The 18,024-nt window shown below is 42.2% G+C and overlaps 1 protein-coding gene across 11 annotated transcripts in view; it reads right to left on the bottom strand.

The window, feature by feature from the left end:
* Nucleotides 1-18,024, bottom strand: part of UBE4B (ubiquitination factor E4B) — a 150,964-nt gene that overhangs the window by 46,258 nt on the left and 86,682 nt on the right. For all 11 annotated transcript variants that reach the window (XM_054258751.2, XM_078330335.1, XM_078330338.1 and 8 more), the window contains 8 exons: nucleotides 16,064-16,178; nucleotides 11,385-11,468; nucleotides 8,963-9,019; nucleotides 7,771-7,887; nucleotides 7,574-7,672; nucleotides 6,250-6,363; nucleotides 3,855-4,053; nucleotides 231-369 (listed from right to left, as the gene is read on the bottom strand). In XM_054258751.2, the coding sequence (XP_054114726.1) occupies nucleotides 231-369; nucleotides 3,855-4,053; nucleotides 6,250-6,363; nucleotides 7,574-7,672; nucleotides 7,771-7,887; nucleotides 8,963-9,019; nucleotides 11,385-11,468; nucleotides 16,064-16,178 (924 nt within the window). The remainder of the gene's footprint in view (nucleotides 1-230; nucleotides 370-3,854; nucleotides 4,054-6,249; nucleotides 6,364-7,573; nucleotides 7,673-7,770; nucleotides 7,888-8,962; nucleotides 9,020-11,384; nucleotides 11,469-16,063; nucleotides 16,179-18,024) is intronic.

Genomic DNA, 18,024 nt, shown 5'->3' with positions numbered 1-18,024 from the left:
GTGAAATACCCAGGGTTCAGAACTCTCAGAAATCAAGGTTTGGATCACTTTACCAGGCAAAGAACTCTGGACAACTGAGGAACACGGATGTGGTGGTAGAGGTAGACAGAACACTATATAGCGTACATACCTCCCCCAACATTCAAAACTATGGTTCACAATGGAACTGCATACCCCTGAGAGAAAGTGGTAACACAGGCAATCCCAGGACACAGCATCATGGCACATACCTATTGAGCTCCCGGATAGCCCGGAGTCTGCGGATGTAGCGACGGCAACTAGGCAGAATAGAGAGGTGGTGAGCATGCAGGGTGAGAAAGAAGCACTCCGTAGGGAATTTCGGCTCAGAAAATGGAGGCTGATCGCCATCTAGGAAAAATAACATAATTCCCTAAATAAAATCTATTACATGTCTCCATCAGAGAAAAAGCTCAATTTGGAAGAGAAAATTACATTTGAATTTTTATGAAGTTTAAGGATACTATTTATTTATTTATTTATTTTTTGAGATGGAGTTTTGCCCTTGTCACCTAGGCAGGAGTGCAATGGCATGATCTTGGCTTACTGCAAACTCCGCCTCCCCAGTTCAAGTGATTCTCCTGCCTCAGCCTCCTGAGTAGCTGGGATTACAGGCATGCACCACTATACCTGGCTACTTTTGCATTTTTAGGAGAGACAGGGTTTCACCATGTTGGGCAGGCTGGTCTCAAACTCCTGACCTCAGGCGATCCACCCTCCTTGGCCTCCCAAAGTGCTGGGATTACAGGCATGAGCCACCATGCCTGGCCAGAAGTGTAAGGATACTTTATCAATTATAAATTTAAGCAATGCTATAAGAAGAAGAGAATTCCTCTTAGTTCCATTCAAGGACCAGGTATTCTGTCCTACCTAGTTAAATGTATATATAGATGTCCATCAACAATTTTTTTTTGAGAGAGGGTCTTACTCTGTCACCTAGGCTGAAGTGCAGTGGTATAATCAAAGCTCACTGCCGCCTCAATTTCCAGGTCTCAAGTGATCCTCCTGTCTCAGCCTCCCAGGTGGTTGGGAACACAGGCGTGTATCACCATGCTGGGCTAATTTTTTTCTTTGTAGAGATGGGGTTTCCTTATGTTGCCCAGGCTGATCTTGAACTCCTGGGCTCAAGCCTCAGGCTCCAAAAGTGCCCGGATTATGGGTGTGAGCCACCATTCCCAGCCCGTCAACAATATTTGGTGATGTTCCTTACTGACGTATTGTATAAAAGTCTCCTTTTTTTGCAGGGGTGGTGGCGCATGCCTGCAGTCCCGGCTACTCAGGAGGCTGAGGCTGAAGGATCACTTGAGTCCAGGAGTTCTGGGCTGCAGTGCGCTATGCCGATAGGCATCAATATGGTGACCTCTCGGGAGCAGGGGACCACCAGGTTGCCTAAGGAGGGGTGAACCGGCCCAGGCCAGAAACGGAGCAGATCAAAACTCCCATGCTGACCAGTAGTGGGATCGCGCCTGTGAATACCCACTGCACTCTAGCCTGGGCAACAGAGGGAAACCCCATCTCTTAAAAAAAAACAAAAAAAATCTCCTTTTTTCAACACCATACACAAATATTTAAATCTCAAAATGGTATTATGTTAATAAATTGATTCCAGAGCCATTTCTCTGGATATTTCTTTTTTTCTAATTTTTTTCTATTCTAAATACTATTAAGACACATACATATTATATCTGATATATTATGCTTCATTTCTTTCTTTTCTTTTTTTTTTTTTTTAAGAGAGAGTCTCCCTCTGTTGCTGAGGCTGGGGTGCAGTGGCACGATATCGGCTCACTGCAACCTCTGCCTCCCAGGTTCTAGGCGATTCTCCTGCCTCAGCCTCTGGAGTAGCTGGGATTACAGGTGCATACCACCAAGCCTGGCTAATTCTGTAGTAGAGATGGGGTTTTGCCATGTTGCCCAGGCTGATCTAGAACTCCTGACTTCAGGTGACCCACCTGCCTTGGCCTTCTAAAGTGCTGTGATTACAGGCATGAGCCAAGGCACCTGGCCTCTTTTTTTTTAAGATGATGTCTCTCTCTCACCAAGGCTGGAGTATAGTGGCACGATTATGGCTCACTGTAGCCTCAACCTCCTGAGCTCAAGCCATCCTCCCATTCCAGCCTCTCTAGTAACTGGGAACTGTGACTATAGATTCATGGCACCATACCCAGCTAAGCTTTTTATTTTTAGTAGAGATGAGGTCTTGCCACGTTGGCCAGGCTGGTCTTGAACTCCTGAGCTCAACTGATCCTCCTGCCTATAACTCCCAAAGTGCTGGGATTATAGGCATGAGCCACCATGCCTGGCTACTTCATTTCTCAAAGGATACACTTCTCCCTCCTTCACAGCTGGGTGAAATCCTCTTTGGTTTTCTCTTATATTTTAGCTGTTCATTCAAATGACAATTAGATACTGACTTTATTGTTCATTTTATGCTTATAATTCAACAACGGTTGAAATATTTTTCTGGAATATGTGCATCTAATCATAATGCTGCTACTACCAGGTAAACATGAATTCATCCTGTTCATGAATAATTAGATGGATGGGTTGCCTGAGCCCAGGAGTTTGAGACCAGCCTGGGCAACATGGCAAAACTCCATCTCTATAAAAAATACAAAAAAACCAGCTATGCATGGTGGCATGTGCCTGTAGTCCAAGGAACCTTGGAAGCTGAGGTGGGAGTATCACCTGAGCCCAGGGAGGCTGAGGCTGGAGTGAGCTAAGATCACACAACTGCACTCCAGCGTGGGCGACACAATGAGACTCTGTCTCACAATAAATAAATAAATAAAATAAAATAAAATAAATGCCTTTTTTTTTGTTTGAGACAGAGTCTTGTTCTACTGCTCAGGCTGGAGTGTAGTGGCGAGGTCTTGGCTCACTGCAACCTCTGACTCCTGGGTTCAAGTGATTCTCCTGCCTCAGTCTCCCAAGTAGTTTGGGATTACAGGCACACACCACCACGCCCAGCTAATTTTTTGGTATTTTCAGTAGAGATGAGTTTCACCACCTTGGCCAGGCTGATCCTGAACTCCTGATTTCTTGATCCGCCTGCATCAGCCTCCCAAAGTGCTAGGATTACAAGCATGAGCCACTGCACCTGGCTGCCATGGGATTTTGATGTCTGTCATTAAATAGTATTTTTTGTTGTTGTTGAGACAGGGTCTTACTCTGCCACCAGACTGGAGTATAGTGGCCTGATGACAGCTCAGTGAAGCCTTGACCTCCCTGGGTTCAGGTGACCCTCCCTCTTCAGTCTCCCGGGTAGTCACCAAACCCAGCTAGTTTTGGTATTTTTTGTAGAGACAGTATTTAGCCATGTTGCCCACCTGGTCTCAAACTGCTGGGCTCATGTAGTTCGCCTGCCTTGACCTCCCAAAGTGCTGGGATTATAGACATGAGCTACTGCACCCAGTCAATATGTTTTATATTATATAGAGAAAAGATCAACAATTATAACCCCTTTAAAATATTCCTACTCTCAAACCATCAATTCATCAACATCTGTGAAATATTTCATGAGACTTTTAATGGGTATATACATTCTATATATAAAACTTGATACTATCATAGCTAAGATAATCTATATACCTAAGTTGCCATTATCATTTTTATTTTTTCTGTTTAACTCAGAATAGTATATTTCCTTCCATTTTTCCTATATATCTATTTGTTTTGACTGATCCCAACAAGAATTTTTAGTGTATTAATTTTTATTACATTTCTCTATCTCATACAGTCAATTTATGGTGTGGTGGTAACAATCTGTGAGGAATTACTAGCACCCAGAGAAGAGGGCAGTGTTTTAATGACCTAGTCATGAACACAGTACTCACAGAGTTCACTCAGCCAGTCATTCACATCTTCCATCGTTGCATTCACACGCGTCTCATCATTTGGAAGAGTAATTCGACATCGTGGGTGAAAAATATACGTGGGATCAACTGTTTCTAACTTGATTTTTGTACTTAGCTGCTGTAGTACCCAAAGGAAATTCAGCATAAATCCATCTGTAGATACTAATCTATCATCTGTCTGTGAAAGAAGAAAAAAAAAGTATTTTTAAATATTAAAAAAAAAATTTTTTTTTGAGATGGGGTCTTGCTCTGTTGCCTAGGCTGGAGTGAAGGGGTGTGATCTCAGCTGCAACCTCCACCTCCCAGGCTCAAGCAATCCTCCCACCTTAGCCTCCCAAGTATCTGGGACCACAGGCGAGTGCCAACACACCCAGCTAATTTTTGTATTTTGAGTAAAGACAGGGTTTCACCTTGTTGGCCAGGTTGGTATTGAACTCCTGACCTCAGGCGATCCACCCACCTCGGCCTCCCAAAGTTCTGGGATTACAGGTGTGAGCCACTGTGCCCAGCCAAGAAAAAGTATTTAAAATAACAACATGAATAGAAATTTTGGCAAACTTTGTAAGAGAGCAGATTGAACTTTAAAATATAACCATATCCTAAAGTCAATTACAGGACATACATATCACCACTGGCATTCTATTAATTCTATTAGCAGGTACTACTTGTTGAAGAGCACCTATTACATAATTATTATTTATATCAGAGACATTTTATACATTCCTTTACTGAACCACCACAGTAACTCTTACAGTCAGTAATACTGCTGTTAACATTTTATACAGGAGGAAACACAGACTCAGTGACTCTGAAATGATTTGCCTGAGCCTCAAAATTAGTAAGTAGAAACACAAAGTATGTTGCTTTCTTTTTTTTTTTTGAGACAGGATTTTATTCTCTCGCCCAGGCTGTAGTGTAGTGGTGTAAACGTGGCTCATTGCAGCCTCAACCTCCTGGGCGTAAGTGATCCTCCTGTTTCAGCCTCCTGAATAACTGGGTCTACAGGCATGTGCGACTACACTGGGCTACTTTAAATTTTTTTGTAGAGACAGGGTCTCCCTATTTTGCCCAGGCAGGTCTCGACCTCCCAGGCTCAAGTGATCCTCTCGCCTCAGCCTCCCAAGTAGCTGGAACTACAGGCTTGTGCCACTAAGCCCAGATAATTTTTGTATTTTTTGTAGAGTTGGCGTCTTGTTATGTTGCCAGGGCTGGTTTCAAACACCTGGGTTCAAGTGATCCTCCCACTTCAGCCTCCCAAAGTGCTGGGATTACAGGTGTGAGCCACCATGCCCAGCCTCTTTCTCCTCTTTATTTCCCTCAAGAGCATCAAAACAACTACTTCCACTTATCATGTGACATTGTTTCTCTAGGTGACAGCATCAGCACACTCCTGCATTAACAATATAACAATGTAACCTGATTACCTCTGTTAAGAACAAAATAATAATATGACAATAAGAATGACAGTTAACACTGACTGAGTGATCACTGTGTACCAGGCACCATTCTAACAGCTTTACATATAATAAACCCAGTACTAGTATTAACCCCACTTAGCAGATGGGGAAATGAAGGCACAGAGAAGTAACTAAGGTCCTGCAGTTAGTAAACGGTGGAATCATGATCAGAATTCAAATTTATGCTCTTCTCTCTATATTTTTTTGCTTCTGAGTATATGCGTCACATCATTCATTCATTATTTATTAATAACCAAGGAAGGATGTCCTTTTCTCCTCTGGCAGAGCAGCCACAGCCAGTGTCCTCTCTCACCTGGATTGATGCACTCATGCCCTTGCAGCTGCCTCCTTGGGTCTGTTCCCCGCCGCCCCCTTCTGCTTTAGTCCATCGACATGGCAGCTTTTGTGGTTTCCCTGCTGAAAACCCTCCCATGGAGCCCTGTCCACCCACTAACTCCAGGACCCACCATTCCCTCCTGTTCACTCTTCTCTAGCCACAAAGGCCTGCCTGCTGGGGTTGTAACAAAACTGCTTTGTTTCCACCTTAAGAGCCTTACACATGCCTAGAAAGCTCTTTTCTCAGCACTGCAATGGCTAGCTCTTTGCTATCTAACCAATGTCACCTCCTCAGAGAGGCCTTTCCTGCCACACAATCAAAAATCACCTTCATACCTTCCTGCTGGTAACTACAGTTTTTCTCACAGTCTTTATTTTGCTCTGTTTTCTTCATTGATTCTACGACTGTCTAAAATCATATATTTATATGTCTACTCATTTACCCTGTGGAACACGAGCTCCGCAAAAGCAGGAAGCTCATCTACCTTGTTCAATACTGTACCCCCATTCCTAGAACAATGCCTAGTAGGTGCTGACTAAATCTGGGTCAGATGAACGAATTTGACAAACGAGAATCCTACCTGCATCTGCGCCTTCTTCATATTGGCATTGACGACAGCCGCCATGTAACTGAGAGCAGCCTCACGGGTTTCACCATTTAACAAAATACTATGCAGAATCTTAAAAAGCTCTTGCTGAAATTTGTTTTAAAAAAGAAGAAACAAATTAAAACTATTTTGAACACAATTCCTTTTTGACTTTAAGAACAGCTAATCTACTTCCCACGTTCTCTTCTCTCCCACTTCTACTCATTTTAGGAGAGCCTCAGTGAAAGAAGAATATAAGAAATATCCATATTGAACTGTGTCAAGGTAATCAGCATGAAAGCAAGAATATGGAGTGGGGGAGGTAGGCAGTTACAGTAATATTTTTTTTGGTTTATTTTTGAGACAAAGTCTAGCTCTGTTGCCAGGCTGGAGTGCAGTGGCGCGATCTCAGCTCACTGCAACCTCCACCACCTGGGCTCAAGTGATTTTCCTGCCTCAGCCTCCCGAGTAGCTGGGATTTACAGGCACGTGTCACCATGCCCAGCTAATTTTCATATTTTTAGTAGAGGCTGGGTTTCACCGTGCCTGGCCGGCAGTTACAATTTTGATAAAATAGCCTTTGTTACTTCCTTTCCATGATCAAAATTACCTTAGTTATCCAAGCCTATAACTTCTCTGCCTTTTTTCTTTTTTTGAGATGAAGTCTTGCTCTGTTGCCCAGGCTGGAGTGCAGTGGCGTGATCTCAGCTCACTGCAACCTCCACCTCCTGGGTTCAAGCGATCCTCGTGCCTCAGCCTCCCGAGTAGCTGGGATTACAGGCATGCACTACCACGCCTGGCTAATTTTTGTATTTTTAGTAGAGACAGGGTTTTGCCATCTTGGCCAGGCTGGTCTTGAATTCTTGACCTCAGGTGATCCACCCCCCTTGGCCTCCCAAAGTGCTGTGATTACAGGGGAGAGCCATCATGCCCAGCCTTTCTCTGCCTTTAAGTTTGAGAACTGAAGACATATTAATCTGCATTTGGGATAAGCAAGTCAGTGAGGGGTGTGTGCAAACAAACAGCTCTTGCCCACCCCCATAGTGTAAATGGCCAAGGGCCAGCTGGAGGAGGAGCAGGGCCACTAAGCTTAGGACCAGCTTCCAGTGGTGCTACATACAAAGGCAGCACACTGCTGTTGTTACAATTGTTATTCCAAACACAGGTTACTTACTTAGGGTTTATCTTTTTTATATAAGATCAAATTGGCTTTTGTTAGCCGTTTGTGTACCAGGCATCCTCCAGTCTACAAAATAGGAGCCCCCCATCTGAAGCTCATCCGTTGTACTTTCTCTGGATTTGTTTTCTGAGCACTTACCCTTCCGAGTTCTAAGTAATGCTGCAATGATTGGCTAACCACACGAGTGTTTTCCAGGGTAATGGCAGGCCCTGAGAAATATTTTTCAACCACTTTAACCTGGAAAGAGAAGGAAAAAATGCAATCAACATATAGTGTACATTTGGGAAAGAATCTGAATAAAAGAGCAGCAAAGCATAAGTAGCCAGTATACTTACATCATCTTCTGCAAAGACTGAGAAGCTAAAGAAAGCCCCCAAGTAAGAGAGTCTCTGCAGCTCCCGCCCACAGCCAGGGCTTAAGGATTTCGGCAACCACAACGGCAAAGAAGCAACCTAGGAGGGAAGATGGAAGAGGCTGGTCAAGCCGCTCGACGGGCCGGTGAGGGAAAAATGCAATGAAAACCCGCCAGCTCCTCTATATTTTCACAAGATATTATTAAAACTTTTGTTTCGGCCAGGCACGGTGGCTCACACCTGTAATCCCAGCACTTTGGTAGGCCAATACAGGTGGGGGTGGGTCACCTGAGGTCAGGAGTCTGAGACCACCCTGGCCAACATGGAAAAAGCCCATCTCTACTAAAAATACAAAAAGTAGCCAGGTGTGGTGGCATACAGCTGTAATCCCAGCTATTGGGGAGGCTGAGGCAAGATAATCGCTTGAACCCAGGAGGCAGAGGTTGCAGTGAGCCAAGACTGTACCACTGCACTCCAGTCTGGGTGACAGAGCAAGACTCTGTCTCAAAAGAAAAAAAAAATAAGTTTTTATGTTTCAAGATATTATTTGATCAAGTTCAAATGAACTCTTCTTACTTATACTACCAAAGGACTTGAATAACTTTTCCATAGGACTTGTTAGTTTAGTTGTACAATACTTATAAAGGAAAAAAAAATCAGGCCCAGTGTGGTGGTTCACACCTGTAATCCCAGCACTTTGGGAGGCTGAGGCAGGTGGATCACCTGAGGTCAGTAGTTTGAGACCAGCCTGGCCAACATGGTGAAACTGCATCTCTACTAAAAATACAAAAAAAAAATTTAGCCTGGCATAGTAGTGTGCACCTGTATTCCCAGCTACTTGGGAGGCTGAGGCACGAGACTCACTTGAACCCAGGAGGTGGAGGCTGCCATGTGCTGAAATCGCAGCACTACACTCCATCCAGCCTGGGTGATAGAGCGAGATTCTGTCTTAGAAAAAATAAAAGGGAAAAAAATCATAGAAATGAACAACTGTAATACAGGAAATAACGTGTCTAACAATAATGTAACAGTTGAGAGCCTTCCAGACACGTTACCTCCGCCTACACCTAAATGTCCTTCAAGAGAAGTTTTCCAGGTCATCTCACTGGAGGAATGCCTTCTGGGTTACGATATATTCACTGAAAACGTGCAAGCCCATCAGGTGAGTGCTTACCAAATTGCACACAGGGTGTGTCTTCCCAAACTTGGTTTCACAGAGCTCACCTAGTGCCTAGAAATAAGATCAGAGTCATTTAAATGCATTTCATCTGAAACTGACTGTCATTTGTAGCATCAAGAAACAGCTTTAACTGCTGCTATAAATGCATTCCCTCTACAATGGCACACATGCATTCCCGCTGAAAAGGCAGCAGCTTTACTACTCTTTCTGATTAATAAATGAATACATGTGCAATGTGAAAAACTTGAAAACAGAAATATAAAATGAAACTAAAACTTACTCAAACTTTACCCTCAAAGATAACCTCTACTGATATTCTGAGCAACAGTTTTCCAGATCTAATTTTGTGCACTGTATCTATCTATCTATGTTTCTTACAAAAAAGTTTTTCATGTGGGAAGCCTTTGGAAACACCAGTGGTTATGCCACACCCCTGGTGAATTCAATCGAAATGTCTAGGGCGGGCAGCCAGGCATAAGCCCCTTTAAAGACCCCCAGCTGATTCGAAGGTATGGCACAGCAAGATCCACTGACCTAGCGAATGATCACGATTATTTCTGAGTTTAGCTTCCAGGCTTCCTCTCCCTGACTCTCATTATTGCACCGTCTCACTCACTGCACCCTCGTTATTAGACAAGCATCAATAATGGCACAAAATGAAATCACTGTCTACCACAATGGAGGCCTCTGTCTTTTGACCAAAAGGACATTTTGTTGGTATCAGATGCTAAAAGCTCCTCACTGAAACATCAAGCTAATTCACACCAAAACCCAAAAGCCAACAATCCCATGCAGGAACATTTATATAATACTGTGATAATTAGTGTTCACTAAAATACTTCATCATTGAACTCAAACAATCAGATTATTTCACTTCCTTTCATCTGCCACAGGCAGAACAATACCTAAGGATTCAAAAAATTTTAACAGGAGCCCTAGTAATGTGTACAACGGAAAGAGCTCTGGCGTAAATCCACTCAAAATTATTTTTTAAAGTAGGAATTCTGGTTTCACCTTCTAATTTCCCAGCTTTCTTGTAGCCCTTTAGTGTCATGATAGGTTTGAATTTTTTAAACAGATGAATGCATGCTTTGTGTCCAGCTGTTTTAGCATTTATCACAATATCTGTTCAACTGTTGTGCTGTAGCTCTTATTTTTGCAGTAGCCTTGAGGAGAGGGACCTTGTCTTCCTAGCTTCTGAATCCCCAGGTCTAGCACAGAACAGATACTCAGTAATAAATTCATGGTATAATGGAATCCAATCAGTGGAATGAGTTAAACAAATACAGCAAGAAAAACAACTTAATCATCGTCTCAATTTATGTAAGAGTTAATTTATACACAAAATAAACTAGTTTCATTTTGATATCTTTTCCTTTATACTTCTGCAATGAAAAATATTCAGTAATACTTCAAAATATTCTTCTCCCAAAATTTCAAATAGCAAATTCAGAAAAGAAAAGGGCTTCTAATTTTCATTCTACTTTCAGCGTTTTCACAACAGTCAAGTCCCCCCATGGGAATCTCGCTGAAACTTCTGTCCACAATTTACACTTGCTCTAGTGCCTTCAAGAGCTAAGCAGGTTTTTCCTTCCCACTTAAAGCCTGTAGACAAAGTGTATGGTTTTAGGAAACAGGGAAGGTGAACAAGAGAGTTACCCTGAGATTTTCTGCACAAAGTAAACACATAAAGATAAAATTGTATTAGCTTTCTTAGCATGTACAACTTTGCTTTTAATTTACATTTTTAATAGTTGTTTTTTTTTGTGAGACAGAGTCTTGCTCTGTTGTCCAGGCTGGAGTGCAGTTGCATGATCTTGGCTCACCACAACCTCTACTTACCCAGTTCAAGTGATTCTCCTGCCTCAGCCTCTCGAATAGCTGGGACTACAGGTGTGCCCCACCATGCCTGACTAATTTTTGTATTTTTAGCAGAGACGGGGTTTCACTCACTATGTTGGTCGGGCTGGTCTTAAACTCCTGATTTCGTGATCTGCCCGCCTTGGTCTCCCAAAGTGTTGGGATTACAGGCGTGAGCCACTGTACCCAGCCATTTTTGTTTTTTTAAAAAATAACAAAATTTCATCCAAAGTATGGTATGTTCATTGCTAAGAGAATGAAAGGATACCACAATAGCTATCTTTGTCATAAGCTGTACAGTATGGCAAAGTACATGGTAGTAAGTGCATCACTAACTCCTGTCTACAGCTTGTATAGGTGAATAAGTACCAGGCTGCTAACTGTCTTCACTGACTCATCTCACTGCACACCAAACACTGCATGGCCAACACGGCGATTTCGTGTTTTAAGTGTGAAAACAAGGTTGATCATGAACCTGAAAGAAAAGTGTATGTCAAAATAATCTGAAAGAAAAACATTGATTAAATGAGTTAAAGAAAAAAGAACAAAGCTTTACCATGAGGGGGTATTTAAAGTAGTCACTATCGAGGGAGCACTCTTTGGCAGCAAGAGCCAGGCCTTGTAAAATGGGGATAAATATCTATAAGAAAAAAAACAAAATCAGAAATGTAAGTTTAAGAGAATCTAAGACTAGGAAGCATGACAAACAAGTTGCTAGAAGTGAAAGTCCCGGCAACTGCATTCCCTCCCCAGGGAAAAGCTTTTTTGCATATAAAAGTCTAGAATTCCGCCAGAGTGTTGACCTGTTCTTTCAAGGCTAATTATATGGTAATACAGCTGAATTCTCCAGAAGAGGATTTTTATGAACTCTAATACCCTGACAGGACTCCCTGTAATTCAACAAAACCCATAAATTGGGCGCCTGCTAAAGGACTCTCCAGGGTCCTCGCTCTACTCAACTAAATTCTGCACATCTCAGCAACCAGTATGTTCTTGATTACCAAGCATCTATAACCTGTTAAAAAAAATTCAAGTAAATGTTCCAATATTTCCTCACATCTATCAATTTTTTTTTGAGACGGAGTCTCACTCCATTGCCCAAGCTGGAGTGCAATGGCGAGGTCTCAGCTCACTGCAACCTCCATCTCTGGGTTCAAGCGATTCTCCTGCCTCTGCCTCCTGCTTCAGCCTCACAAGTAGCTGGACTACAGGCATCCTTCACCACACCAGCTAATTTTGTATTTTTAGTAGAGACTAGGTTTCACCATGTTGGCCACACTGGTCTCAAACTCCTGACCTTGTGATCCGCCTGCCTTGCCTCCCCAAGTGCTAGGATTACAGGTGTGAGCCACCACGCCCAGCACTCTATCAATATTTTTTAAAAGCCTTTCCCTGTTTGAGGAAAACGAGATAAACAGGCCAATGATGAATATTATTATTACATTAAACTTAATTTAGAGCGAAGAGCTAATGGGTGAATGTTGAAATTGAAAAAGAAAGCTTTAGTTAGAAAGCCTTACCTCCACATATAGTGTAATCAATACATTAACCTGCTATTGGCACTTAAAGGAACTCAAATCTGCTTTTATATGTTTATGATTAATACAGAGTAACACCATGCAAAATTTACTCAGCCTAGCTCACCTTCAAACTTCACAATGTACTCACTGATCAACACATTTACGGAGTTGGTTGGGATTTAAGGCTAATAACATTTAATAGAAAATGTTGTAAACAGCTGACAATCTGAATGCCAACAAGTTGTAACAGGAGTATACCATGTAGCCACTAGAAAACTTGAAAAATTCCCTTTCCCACTAATTTCATCCTATGATACTGAGCACTTTAATAATTTAAAGAGCACAGTATAAAAAAAAAAGGGCCCTGGATGACAAAGTGTCCATGGAGTGTTTTGAGATATCAACACAGCTCAGTCTATGTTTTGTTTTGTTTTGTTTTATTGGGGACAGAGTCTCGCTCTGTCACCTGGGCTGGAGTGCAATGGCATGTTCTTAGCTCACTGCAACCTCCGCCTCCCAGGTTCAAGTGATTCTCCTGCCTCAGCCTCCTGAGTAGCTGCAATTGTAGGTTCCCGCCAGCACATCTGGCTAATTTTTTGTATTTTCAGAAGAGACAAGGTTTCACTGTGTTGGCCTGGCTGGTCTTGAACTCCTGACCTTGTGATCCACCCACCTTGGCCTCCCAAAGTGCTGGGATTACAGGCGTGAGCCACTGCGCCTGACCCATTCTATGGTGTTTGCAATTCGAACAATCAGGGTAGAAGTAACTCACTCTTGTGAGCCAGATAAAAATGGAGAAGTCACACTCAGGTGTGGCCTTGGGGAATGCCAAAATTGTAATCAAGAAGAAAAGACTAACAGAGGTTCCAGAATCACCAAAAATAAACTTCATAATTGGTCATCCCAAAAAATCTCCAAATATGTTTTTCAGGAATGCCACAAGTAAAATGTAATTACACTTTCTTGTATAGTTATCCTTTGGTGCAATTAGGGCGTCATTTATAATAGGCAAAATATGACTAAGCATAATCTTTTTCTTTTTCTTTTTTTTTTTTCAGACAGAGTCTCGTTCTATTGCCCATGATGGAGTGCAGTGGCATGATCTTGACTCAATGGAGCCTCCTCCACCTCCTGGGTTCAAGAGATTCTCCTGCCTCAGCCTGTAGTTCTCCGGGACTATAGGCATGCACCACTATGCCTGGCTAATTTTTTGTATTTTAAGTAGAGATGGGGTTTCCCCATGTTGCCCTGCCTGGTCTTGAACTTTTGAGCTCAGGAGATCCGCCTGCTTAGGCCTCCCAAAATGCTAGGATTACAGCCATGAGCCACTATGCCTGGCCTGACGTATATATTTTAAATAAATTCTTCAGTTTTCAAATGAATACCTCTCAGCACTGATTTAAAAATACTGTCAACCTCCAGTCCTAAATTCTAGCTGTTATTTATTTATCTGTGAACATTTCTCAAACATTAAAAGGAGGTAGAAATTTCAGTCAAAGATTTAATAATTCACCTTTGCCGCTCTTTAAAGATAAAAAGATAAAATACTGTTTTTCAGTTCAACAGCTCCATCCCACTTACCATTCCTCTCTAGATAAAACACACGGTAGCACATAAGAAAAGACAATGAGTAGTCAACACTGAGTGGCTGAAAAGGCAGCAGAATTCTGGGATTAAAAATAAACAGATCTGGGCCAGGTGCTGTGGCTCACACTTGTAATCCTGGCTCTTTGGGAGGATGAGGTGGGTGGATCACTTGGGGCCAGGAGTTCAAGACCAGCCTGGCCAACATGACGAAACCTTGTCTCTACTAAAAATGCAAAATTAGTTGTGCACCTGTAACCCCAGGTACATGGGAGGCTGAGGCAGGAGAATCGCCAGGAGGCAGAGGTTGCAGCAAACCGAGATTGAGCCACTGCACTCCAGCCTGGGCAACAAAAGGAGATTCCGCCTCTAAATAAATAAATAGGTCTGTGGTGGTCATATAACACTGTGAATGTAGTAAATGTTGCTGAATTGTACACTTCAAAATGGTGGTTTGAGGCAGGGCGTGGTGGCTCATGCCTGCAATCCCAGCACTTTGGGAGGCTGTGCTGGGCAGATCACCTGACATCAGCAATTCAAGACCAGTCTGACCAACCTGGTGAAATCCTGTTTCTACAAAAAATGCAAAAAATTAGCTGGGCATGGTGACAGGTGCCTGTAATCCCAGCTACTCAGAGGCTGAAGCATGAGAATTGCTTGAACCTGGGAGATGGAGGCTGCAGTGAGCCAAGATCATGCCATTGCAGTCCAGCCTGGGCAACAAGAGTAAAACTCGGTCTCAAAAAAAAAAGGAGATTTGATGTTATATGAATTTCACTTCAATTTTAAAATGCAGGGCTTCTCTATCCAAAGCTGGTGACGGGGAAAAAACAAACAGAAAACACTCAGAAGTCATTTCATAACCTCTTGTGTAGGCTTGTTTATGAATAAAGTAGGCTCAATATACCCCTTACAGATGTTCACTGGGCTGATTTTATATAGTGAGAACTACTCGATTCCTCAAGTAATGTCTTCTTGAATAGGAAAAGTATTCTAATTACTGCCCATTACATCTCTAACACAGTGCATCTCTTAAACCTTCCAAGACAGTGATTGATTTTTCTCAGAGTTCACTTATCCTTCTAGAGAAGAAAAGCTCACTATGTTTCCATTAATATTTCTGTAAGTCAGTAACATCATCATTTAAGATAAACAGTGAATTCCAGACAGAGTACATAACACTAACTGGAATTTTTATTCTTGAATCCTGGCTGCTTCTTTTACAAATATTTTGAAGACTAATGAAAACACAATTCCCAAGAATTCAAAGGTTTTAAAATTAACAGTTATAAATAATCTTAGGTATAAAACAGAGTGAAAGGAATCATACCAATCATAGCTATTGCCTCTGTTATTCTCTGTAGTCACAAAAAAGGAAGTGATGATACAGCAAACTGTAAGAAAATTTGATAAAAACCCTTTCATCAGGGAAAAACACTTGGGTGAAAGCTGCTAAGGCAAAGTGCTTACTTTCCCAAACAGGTCCTTAAAACAGCAATGTTAATGACAAAGTTTCACCTTGGAAGAAACCTTCAGGACTATATATGCAGCTTTATTTTTAAGCACTACATATCTGCATTTTCACTTGGCTTTACACAGTAAGATACCAAAACAATGTATAAATACCCAATGAAATAATTAGTAAGATATGAGCCATCTTTTCTAGTTTAGTGGGAAGAAGACAAATATTCTATGTGGCATGCAGGCAGCCAGTGAGCTAATATGGTTAAGTTATTAATCTTACGAACTCAGAGAATGACTTTTTGATACTATTTATCTGGCAAATGCACATCACGCCTTATGCTGTCTCTGGGTATTCTTGTTTTAAAAGCTCCTTGTAATCAGGAACAGGGCCGTGTATATTTTTTTCTTATTGCCCAAAGTACCTAGCGTAGACCTTGTTTAAAGATAGATGTTTGACTGATTCGTTGCAATGGACACATGATTTGAACAATGCAGCTGTCAATGCGATTTCTTCAAAGGAATCTTGAGGTGGCCTCGTCTCTAAGCAACTGACACATGGATGTTTGAATTCAGGCAGAAGTTTTCAATATATGGTGTATTCAAAAATTAGCCTTGGTATAGAGGCTCTCAGGCTAAAATTTGCAAGAGCAAACTCATATGACCGTACCTGCTTGAACACTTCTTCATCCTGGTGAGTGGTTCTCACCAGTTCCTGAATGAAGCCATATGGGAGATTCCTACACAGCATGTACGGCACTAGGAAGGACGGCTGCTGCAAGGACCTGTGGACCCATGAACATTAGGGACGGTGATGAAGTCAACTCACTACACAATCACGTGAAATGTCATGTCAGCAACAACTGCCCAGTCAAAAGTCCAACTTGACATCTCCCAAACATTCTGCAAGATAGTTTCAGGCAAAAGCGAACCCTTCTTACCAACAGTAATCACTTTTTAGTCTTTTTAATGCGCGACTATGGGAAGTTTCAAAGACTTCATCTTTTCCTACATCGAGCCCTTTAAAAATGAAGCACTTAATAAAGGAAGCCTGGCCAGGCACGGTGGCTCATGCCTGCAATCCCAGCACTATGGGAGGCCGAGGTAGGAGAATCACTTGAGGCCAGAAGTTGAAGACCAGCCTAAGCAATGCAGCAAGACTCTGTCTCTACAAAAAATGAAAATATTAACTGGCCAAGACTGTGTGTACCTAGAGTCCTAGCTACTTGGGAGGCCAAGACAGGAGAACTGCTTGAACCCAGGAGGAGTTTGAGATTATAGTGAGCACTCTAGCCTAGGCAAGAGAGTGAGATCCTATCTCTTAAAAAAAAAGCATTATATGTTTTTTTTTTTTGAGATGGAATCTCACTCTCACCCAGGCTGGAGTGCAATGGCATGATCTTGGCTCACTGCAATCTCTGCCTCCCGGGTTCAAGTGATTCTCCTGCCTCAGCCTCTCGAGTAGCTGGGATTAGAGGTGCCCACCACCAGGCCCAGCTAATTTTCGTGTTTTTAGTAGAGATGGGGTTTCACCACATTGGTCAGGCTGGTCTTGAACTCCTGACCTCAGGTAATCCACCTGCCTCGGCATCCCAAGGTGCTGGGATTATAGGCGTGAGCCACCATGCCTGGCTGCATTACATGTTTCTTTTTCTTTTTTATGCCTCGTCCAAATTGGGGGAAAAAAAATTGGTAGTGGCTGAGGACTTTTAAAAAGTCATTAATTTTAATCATGGGATGTTTCTTAAAGTTTTGGTACATGTACATAATTTTCCTTCTTTTTGAAAAGTTTCAAAAACATATGGTTACGGCATAGAAAATTATGTAAGAACAGCTAGCATAAATAAGTGTAACATTATGTTTGTGAACTTTTATATTATTCATTTCTTCTTCTTATTATTTTTTGAGACAGTCTCGCTCTGTTGCCCAGACTGGAGCGAAATAGAGTGATCTTGGCTCACTGCAACCTCCACCTCCCGGGTTCAAGTGATTCTCTTGCCCCAACCTCCCCAGTAGTTGGGATTACAGGTGCATTCCACCATGCCCAGCTAATTTTTTCTATTTTTAATAGAGATGGGGTTTCACTGTGTTGCCCAGGCTGGTCTTGAAGTCCTGAGCTCAGGCAATCCGTCTGCCTTGGCCTCCCAAAGCGCCAGGATTACCAGCGTGAGCCTGGGCTGTAAACTTTTACTTTATTATTATTTTATTATTTTTATTTTTTGAGATGGAGCCCTGCTCTGTCATATAGGCTAAAGTGCAGTGGCGTGATCTTGGCTTCCTGCAACCTCCAGCTCCCAGGTTCAAGTGATTCTCTGTCCTCAGTGTCCGAGTAGCCAGAATTATAGGCGTGGGCCACGACGCCAGGATAAGTTTTTTCTGTTTTTAGTAGAGATGGGATTTCGCCATGTTGGCCAGGCCAGTTTCAAACTGCTGACCTCAGCTGATCAGCCTCCCAAAGTACTGATATTACAGGTGTGAGTCACCACGCCCAGCCTCAACTTTAAAATGTAAACTTTTTCCTTTAGATATTTCTTATATAAAATAAATGAAATATATATCCTTTAAAAAAAATACCTGCAACCTTTAGAAGACTGAGAGACAAAGAAAAAGAATTTTAAAGACCAAAATAGG

This window comes from Callithrix jacchus, chromosome 7 (genome assembly GCF_049354715.1).
Source record: "Callithrix jacchus isolate 240 chromosome 7, calJac240_pri, whole genome shotgun sequence".
NCBI classification, from domain to species: Eukaryota; Metazoa; Chordata; class Mammalia; order Primates; family Cebidae; genus Callithrix; species Callithrix jacchus.
Note: the sequence above shows the minus strand (reverse complement) of the source record. Positions and strands in the feature narration are given on the sequence as shown.